Here is a 9,105-nt window from a genome sequence, read left to right on the forward strand (position 1 = left end):
TCTTATCTGATGTTTCCGACTTGTTTCCTTATACAGGAAAAAACCAGTAAGAGACTCAGTAAGAGACAAGCGGTTGGGGATATCCACGTATTTGTTGCGTACATATTTGTTGCATTAACAGTGATTTTACGCATATAATGACCAAGTCGTTTATGGAGCGCCCCGTTTTTATCTCGTACAAATTATAAAAATCAACTAGAATTTTTGTTTATTTCAGATCCTCAGTCAACACTATTATAGCTTATTAACACTATTATAACTTATATATTTAATCACGTAATGCGCACGAAATCATTGCAAATTATTGCAATTTAACTACAGCATAATCTGTCATTAAACTGCATAATTTTGAATAATCTGATTTTTGGTTTTTGGTTTGTCACACGATAAATGATTTCGCTCATTATAATTTTATTTCACAGAAATATTGTAAGAGATAAAATAACAGCGTTTTCGCAAAATAAGTGAAAAATGCATTATCCTCTCTTTATCATTGTATCTATATAACATCCAGACAAGAGCTATTAGTCTTGAAAATTATATATAATACATAATTATGAACAAATCGTTTATCTCTTTTTTACACACGTTCACAGAGATATTGATTTCCTGCTCGTACTTCCTACATCATCCTCACGCACGAGTGAGTTCTTTAAGAATCTAACATACGTCAGCTCTCTCGAGCATGACGTACGTTAGAACCGAGGAAAGTTATGAGATTATCATTTATACAATTTTTCAAAAAATGAAATCAATCTCGATGAACTGTGGGTCAATAAAACAGGTCTGTAATATATGCGAAATGAAATTGATTTTAAGTGCGTTTGAACGCTATTAGTGCTATTTGTGTTATCTTTATCGATCTCATTAGACGTAAAACAAAGATAGTTTGACATAAAAAACTAATAGGCGTCTGAACGCATCCATTGTAGTCCGTTTTTCATATTCGAAAGATTCAAATCGTTTTCTAAAAAAATGTAAAATTGTGTGCAGTGCGTGTGTGAAAAAAAAGATAAATAAATTGCGCATTATGCCTATATAAAGTTTCAAGGTTATTTATAAAACAAAAACTTTGTATTAGTTTAATATAAATATATACATATATACATTTTGTCGAACTGGATTTCGTTTCTGATAAAAAATTATGAGTTGTATATAGGCATCATTCGCATTTCTGTTACGTCATAACAAATAAATATTGATTTAGAGTCATACTTTTAACAGACAAATTAGAAAAATTCCTTGAAAACGGAAAATTGTTCAAAGAATTCATCATTTCTTAAGTTTTATTTTAGACATTTTGAGATTCTGTAAGATTAATGGTCAAAGGATGATACTTCTAGAATTATTTTTGCTTACACGTGTTAAGGTTAAATATTTCTGAAATTCATAAAATCCCAAAATAACATTGCAAAATATTTCAGAATATAAGAGCAATATTTAAATAAACGTTAAATATTTCATTCACGTCATTATCGTTACATTTCTATACATATACATATATTCCGCAAAATTATAATTCTTCAAGAAATTCCAAATCCTGCGATTCCTGAATTAATTTTTAAACAAAATCGTACTGTCAAAAATACATTTCATTTATTTTCACCTTGGAGTCCAATTTTAGTGACTCACTTCGCACAAGCGAATTGCTGCGCTCTTTGTGTATTTTTTCCCATATGATTCTTATTTATTATGTGTAGGAATTTAATTAGCACGCAATTTAATTAGCTTCATTGTGATCAGGTCACATACTAAGATTGGACATAATATACAATTTGCGCTTGCTAATAGAAAGGGATTTTACGCGTTTATGCATAATTTTTATTTATAGCAATGTCAATCAACCGTATATAGAGCTTTACCATGTAAATGCAAATAATACAAGAATTGTAAGCATGAATCAGATCGCAGCTTTATACAAATCATTCCAGCAACGTGCAAGCGTTGCAACAATTTGCTGCGAGTTTCTGTGCTATATTTAGTATTATTATTATTATTATTATTATATAAAATATAACATACTTCATATCATAGAAGATATTATCTATAACAGTACAGACTTCCAAGGGATGTCTTAAGGATGTCCAGAGGATGTCTCTATGTTCTATGAATGTCCTAAAGATATTTCCAGGATAAAGTATGTCGTGCGATAAAGTATCTTTCGGATAAAGTATAGCATTGGCTGCGTTCAGCAGAACATTTATTTTGTATCTGTTGGAAGTTTTCTTCGCGCTGATTGGATTATGCATTTCGATCAAGAGGAATGATCCAATCTCAGCAGAGAATCATAAAACTGTTGTGTTCTGCTGAACGCAACCATTGACCATGTTTGGAGATAACAAAAAACGATACATGGAAATCAAGTCTGAGAGACTCATGTGGACTCATATGGACGAGCCGATCGGTGCCAATATGGCGCTGCCCGATACGCGCTGATGCGCGCGACCCGCATCCGAACGTATCTAAGTACTGTGGGCGAGACTGTCGCTGTTGACGCTGTTGTCGCTGTTCGATAAGCCGGGCGTGAACGTGAACGCACAGGAAAGCACACAGCCGAGATGTCGAGGAACGACGGCAAGAAGGATACCTCAGCGTCCGCGTTCCGTAAGATCGACGTAGACCAATACAGCGATAACAATTTTAAAGAGGAGGACGCGGACGGTGGCGTAGGTGCGCCCACCGGTCCGGACGAGAACGAGATTTTGACACTTCTTAGCCAATATCCTTTTGCGATACTTTAGCGTTCCGCGGAGTCTTTACTTTTCAGCAATTCCATCGTGAGATTTTTCTTAACACAATTATCAAGGGTAAGAATGCGGAGGCCCTAATATCGGTATTAAAGTCCGCACCGTTGGAGTGTAAGAATCAGCAAGTAAAGGTAACCTCAAACTGCGAGACGGTGATTCACTTTTTGTCGTGAAGCGACTTGTGATTTGCTAAATGGAATGGCAGCAATGTACTTGAAAATTGCATAAATTAATTGTGGAAAACAATCATTATTCTAATGTAAATCGATTTAAATTTTGTGACTAAGAACTTCTTGAGATCCACAATTAAAGGAGCATGTTATATTTTATTAATGAAAATTGCTTCGCAATTTGTCTACTTTTGTTTTTATTTTATGATTTATATATGATTCTCTAAGAAGACCACTTGCAAATTTGAATATAGATGTTAGAGTTCATATACGATTTATATAAAAGTATGTAGTTTCAAGCTTGATAGTTCAGCATGCTCCTGATGGATGTGTTCAGTGGACATAACAATTGAGTAAGCGCTCAGTAATTATTGCCTTGATTGAAGTAGACCTTTTAGATCTATGAATAAATCAAGAATACTCTAATCACAAGCTGAATACACCCAATATCATTTCACAATGTTATATATTTTATTGAATATAAATTTCCATATATATATAAAAGTAAGTACATGAAACATTTTTCTATTTGCAGGACAGTGCACGAAACTTAACACAGAAGGTGCTTCTAAGTATAAAGTCGAATCAAGTGGACGATTGTTTAGCACAATTAGATCGTGACTTAATAGATGTTCTAATGAAGTATATTTATCGAGGTTTTGAAATCCCGACAGAAGGTAGCAGTAGTCACTTGTTACTTTGGCATGAAAAAGTATTTAATATAAGCGGTGTCGGCTGCATTGTCCGTGTATTCTCTGACAGCAAACGGGCTTGAAGAGTTTTGTACATTTTGCAGTAACATGTTCATTATCATAATTACCATTAATTCTTACTGTTATTCATCGTCATTGTTAATGCGATGAGGATGTAGATAGGCAAGCCATTCACAATTTTCCATATGGGAAATACAACAAATTTGTGTACATTTGTTATCAATAAAGTAATTTTTATTTCTTGTACATTTGGAGTAGTAAATTCCTTTCTGTCATACTTCTACCGTTCTGTCCTTGTTTCATTCTAAAGAGTATAAACAGATTGTTGAAAATTATTTAAATGAGGATTCAATTTTCCCAAATGTATTTTTCATCCTGAATTTTAAACTGAACACTATTACAATAAATTTCAATGTTACCTCCAGATTTGTATAGGTTTTACTTAAATTTTATACTCTTTAGAGTTCTGAGATAAAAAGAAACATAATATATATATATGATATATTATTTTTATATAACAACAATAAGATCGTTTCATGTTTTTAAACATTTCTTGTATATACAATATTATTATTGACCATTATAATAAGAATTGACGATTAATATGACATTTGAGTTGGCACAAAATAAAAGTATAAATATATAATTTGTGGAATAATATACCCCAACATCTTTATTACTTTATATATATCTATATATATATATATATATTTATAACAAAAACTGTAGTGCAACCGATTAACGGCAACATAATGATGTTAAATCCTCTATACCGGATATTTAGGTTCTATCATTGTATAATAGAATATGTGAGATTAGGATGTTATGCTAATTGTAATATTAATAGTTTAGCTGACTCTGAACACTGGAAATTCATTGTAAAACTGTTTACTCACATTTATCCTTTACTGTGAGCATAATCATATTTGTTTGATGTATCAGGTACAGTGCACTCACAAATACTGAATTTGCTCTGTAAGAAGTATAAATTTCGTTTGAGATATAAATGTAACATAAATAATACCCTTCATTTGCTACAACGACATGACACAATTAAAAAGAAAACAAAATTTTCTAAAAAATAAATTCCAATGTTCTAAATCATTTTGTAATAATAATTTTGAAATATATAATCTTGGTGTAATAACTGTTTCAAGGAGTAAAAGTATGTTCTTTCTTTTTGTTCTTTATATTTCCATTCTTTTTCTGCAAGCGATTAAAAAAAATGACAATTTTTAATTATGTCATTATTGTAGCGAATAAGTAATGTTTCTAATTTTTCACTGCGTTATTATTTTTGTTTCGATTGGTCATTTTGACACTGTGTACTTACTGTCCCTCCTTGAAGTATTCCTTTAATGTATTACTGAACCTTTTGCTAAACTTTACAAATTCTCTTTTACGTTGATCTAAGGCTTGTTTACCAGCTGAACCAGGTATAAATGCAGTAACTTCATTCACAGCATCTAAAAGTTTTTTTATTGCACTCGCAATTTCTCTGAAAGAAAGTATAATTGATAGAGTTATGGAATTCTATATAAAAATTATAGATATAAATATGTTATACAAACTTGATTGTCTCTAGAAAAGTCTTTCTGTCTGTAATTTCATCGGGAATTCTGCTAAGTATTCTCTTCAAAGAAATCGATTTACGATTCAATTCTTGGAATGCATCTTCTGAGCGTGCTGAACGATACTCCACAGCTATAATCAAAGGCAAAACGCATCTGCTTATTTTCAATCTTATAATAATCAGATGTAAATAGTAGAGTGTTACGATAATATTACAAACACAAAATAATTTATATAAATAAAAGATAAATAAAATATAAATAAAAGACATATTACCATCGTAATCAGAAGCAGTGCCTTGTAACCGTAAGACACTTTCGTTCATATCAAGATTCAGCTCTGCTCTGCGTATTATACCCATAATTAAATCGTATGTAATCCCAGGATGCGAACTCTCGGCTTTTGAGAGAGCTGCACGCAGAGTCTGTGCCGCCATAACATTTTGCCTTTCCAGCTGTAAAAATTTAACATATTACTATTTGATAGACATTCTTAACAAGAGGTTCTGTATCTAATAGTATAAAATCTCAAAGATACAATACAAAATAGAATTCACAAGATACAATTGCACACAATTTTTTTTCTCAAGTTCGCTCATTCTTTTACCATTAAAAGATAATTATTCTGTAAGACGTTGAACAAGACGAAGATTGAAATATTATTCATAGAAAAGACACAAACATGTCTCCCGGGAGAAAACACACAGGTGATACAATCTTAATAAGAACTTTTATCAAACTTTATCAAAAGGTGCAAAGCCCAATGCAAGATACAATTGCGCACAATTTTTTTCAAGTCCATTCATTCTTCCACATTTAAAAGATAACTATTCATTGTCAATACAAGACGTTAAACGTAGATGGAAATACATGATTGGATACATTATGGGAAAGACATGATTGTCTTAGAAGAGATATTCAGCCGATACCTTGGTTAATATTGGCCTTAATATGACGGGAAGAATCAGTGATGTAACCGGGGTCTCATCGCCCATTGTCATCCTTCACCGCGTATGTTGTTGTTCAAGACACTGAGAATGAAAACAATTTGGTCGTGGATTTGAGACGAGGCGCAAAGTTGAAGCTGTTTTACAAGATACGGTCACGACGAAAGAATTGTTTACACGCAACTGGCACGATCACGACTCTAACTAGCGTCTAACTTTTCCTCTATGACAGCTGTCACAATAGACGCTAGACACACGGAAATGAGGTTATCCGGCGCTGCCAACATTATCAGAACGACTCGAAAGTTGTCGCGGCCTCGCGTCGTCATTGGTTACCACAGCAAATAGACTTGCTCATTAATGCAACTTTTTATGCTTTTCATTTTTCCTCTTTCTCTTAATTCCTAATAATGATGTAACTGTTTCGTTTTAACTTGCTACATGTAGATTAATCGACGATTAATTCAACCGTGTCTGAATTGCTCGAAGCAAAATTTCTAATTACATAATTTCTATTACCTATATCAAAGAGAAACCTTATCTCGACATTTTACATATAGGATTGTCGAAATTGTCCGATAAGCTAGAAATTAAATTCTTTTTTAAATTAAAGAAAATTAGAAAGAGAGAGAGAGAGAGAGAGAGAATAATTAATAGCTATTGAAAAGACTATATAAAGAAAAAGATCGAACTTATAAATACGCTAGTATTATAGTATTCTTGAAAAAAATACATAAAGTTATAAATTAATAATAAAAAATTAAATGCTTATGTTAATCGAAATTTACAATCAAAATCGTCATTTATAACAGATAACAATCGAAAAAAATCGAAAAAAAAAATTGCTTACAAATTTTTATCTCAATTGAAATTTTAGAAAAGGTATATAAATTAAAAATTGTGGATCATTTAAACATATTGTGCAAGTATAGAAATATACTTATTATTTAAAGTTCTATAATAAAAGTTCTTCAAATTGAAATATTAATAGCAATGCAACTTCAATATAAATTCTATTTATTGTTAAATACTAAATGCATTATGATAATAAACATTACGCTTATTTATGCATAAATAAAATAGAAAACGGCATTAGATTTTTGTACGTACATCGAAAAATAAATTCAACGAAATTATAATATTGTTTTGTAACATGAATTATATGTTAATGGAATTCTCAAAACTAGAATATACGCTACATCGTAAAGCGCGTTTCGAATACAAGCATCTTCCGAGAACCACACGCGCCTAGTTTTCGAAAATAAGTAAAGTCTTCGCTGCGTAATGCTCATTTATATACTATATCCCGAAAGCTAGCGTTCTCCAATGAGCGCTCGAATTCAACGCCCGCAGCGAGGCACCACGTTGATTGGCTGGCGCGCGAGTGGTGGGGTTTGACGCTCGCCAAGTCTATATAAATCGCGCATAAATCGCGTGCCCGGGCTATTGCGAATATATGTCATTCTCATCGGTTCGGAGCTGCTTCGACCACCTGCGATGCGTCGTGTCGCATTGAACGGAGGACTATAACCATAATCCTGACTTCACATAGCATCATGATTCTTCCTTCAAAACCGAATAGTCTAATTCCTTCAGAAGAAACGAACTTCGAATTTAGATAAATCATGAGAAAAACAGCTCGGAAGGATCGTTGGAATTTACCAACGAGGTATCCAATAATTATTATCTATATTACTAAATTATATTAATACTTTTACACGCGACATTGAATATGCGAGAAATATTTCAAGAATCGATCACTTCTAATTATCTAATTATCTGTCAAGCATTACGGTTGACGACAAGGTTTACAATGCACATACAATAGATCGCCTTTTATTATAACCGTTATGTTTCATAATTCGCGTCACATGCCGTGATGTTTGTTTGGATGTATTTTATTTTTGTAATTTTGCGCACACGGCTTCGAAAAAGTTTATACGATGAAGTTTGCATCGGCCGTTTCGAATTTTTAGATCGGAGACGACGAGGAGGACATGACATGTCGCGCTGTCTCGGCCAACTTCATGTCAATTGCACGCGTAACCGTCGCACCGCCGTGCAGTGTAATAAGTGTAATTGGAGTTGAGAACGTGTAACGGCTATTGACGCGTCGTGCAAGTTTTGTCGCGTGTTGAGTTCACATTGCGGGAATCTCAAATGAATATCATCTGCATGGTTATTGAGCTTTTTGGAGACTGAAATCCTTGGGCTAAAAAAGAGTGCGGAATTCGGAAAGCAAGATGTCGCGAGATCGAGGAAAGTCGAAAGTTTTCGTGGAAATCGCGATGTACTTGTTCCATGCGGAAGATCGCGTTTTACCGCCTACCGGCCGTGTGTTTCAGGACATTCGCGTCGTGATGATTCAGAAAGAGAGAAGAGAGACAGGACGTAGAATCCACGAGATCCGGCAGCCTTTATCGAATACTAATTAAGCAGCACGACTGAAAGTCGGAAATCCTGTTTGCAACGACGAACGAGAGAAGGTAGATGCTAAATATTAATGACCAATATTCTTCATTCCTATGAGAAAATTTTGTTGTAAATAAAATGCAGCAATACAGCTGAAAATAAATTTTGTAATATTCAGAAATACAATTTTAGAGCTAAATGAAATTATTTTGGAATAGGATATAATAATCTTGGGGATGTAGTTGTCAATTTTTATTCTTAAATATAATCGCAGATAGATATTGTGGTAAAAAATCTTCTGGTTAGAGAATAACAGTCAAAGTTTTTGCAAAATTAATTAATTAATTAATTAGAATTACACAAGAAATTATTATCAATATTATTGAACATTTTTTTCTTTAATTTTCAATAATATTGCCTTATTAAATTTTTAATAATTTTCAATTATTCTTTAAATATATTCTTAGATATCAGTAAAGAATCTAATTAGAAAATTATATAATGAAGGCTTTTGCAAAATTAATTAATTAATTATTGTCAATATC

At 32.6% G+C, this 9,105-nt stretch overlaps 2 protein-coding genes and 1 long non-coding RNA gene across 7 annotated transcripts in view; 2 read left to right on the forward strand and 1 right to left on the reverse strand.

Moving 5' to 3' along the window:
- Window positions 1-2,377: 2,377 nt before the first annotated feature.
- Arpc5 (Actin-related protein 2/3 complex, subunit 5) lies at window positions 2,378-3,876 on the forward strand. The gene is made up of 3 exons (XM_087409409.1): window positions 2,378-2,718; window positions 2,805-2,878; window positions 3,453-3,876. Exons 1-3 carry the CDS (start codon window positions 2,559-2,561, stop codon window positions 3,690-3,692), a joined length of 474 nt encoding a protein of 157 aa, XP_087265535.1. The 5' UTR covers window positions 2,378-2,558; the 3' UTR covers window positions 3,693-3,876.
- Ccm3 (programmed cell death protein 10 Ccm3) lies at window positions 3,098-6,447 on the reverse strand. 3 transcript variants are annotated; one of them, XM_087409408.1, is made up of 6 exons: window positions 6,131-6,447; window positions 5,479-5,656; window positions 5,202-5,334; window positions 4,964-5,128; window positions 4,527-4,603; window positions 3,098-3,317 (listed from the first exon to the last, which is right to left on the reverse strand). In XM_087409408.1, exons 1-6 carry the CDS (start codon window positions 6,200-6,202, stop codon window positions 3,286-3,288), a joined length of 657 nt encoding a protein of 218 aa, XP_087265534.1. In that variant the 5' UTR covers window positions 6,203-6,447; the 3' UTR covers window positions 3,098-3,285. The 3 variants fall into 3 exon arrangements, with proteins under 3 accessions (XP_087265534.1, XP_011066519.1, XP_011066518.1); XM_011068217.2 differs by lacking the exon at window positions 3,098-3,317 and adding an exon at window positions 3,367-3,934; XM_011068216.2 differs by lacking the exon at window positions 3,098-3,317 and having other exon boundaries at window positions 3,367-4,603; window positions 6,131-6,446.
- Window positions 6,448-7,567: 1,120 nt separating this feature from the next.
- LOC105153401 (uncharacterized) overlaps window positions 7,568-9,105 on the forward strand; it is a 150,100-nt gene continuing 148,562 nt past the window's right edge. For 2 of the 3 annotated variants that reach the window (XR_847095.2, XR_015546225.1), the window contains exons 1-2: window positions 7,570-7,817; window positions 8,494-8,634. This is a non-coding gene — a long non-coding RNA (uncharacterized LOC105153401). Of the gene's footprint in view, window positions 7,818-8,124; window positions 8,635-9,105 lie in introns of all 3 variants that reach the window. The other variant, XR_015546223.1, reaches the window with a different exon arrangement.

Source organism: Acromyrmex echinatior, chromosome 9, assembly GCF_024713525.1.
Source record: "Acromyrmex echinatior isolate Ae372 chromosome 9, ASM2471352v2, whole genome shotgun sequence".
Lineage (NCBI taxonomy): Eukaryota > Metazoa > Arthropoda > Insecta > Hymenoptera > Formicidae > Acromyrmex > Acromyrmex echinatior.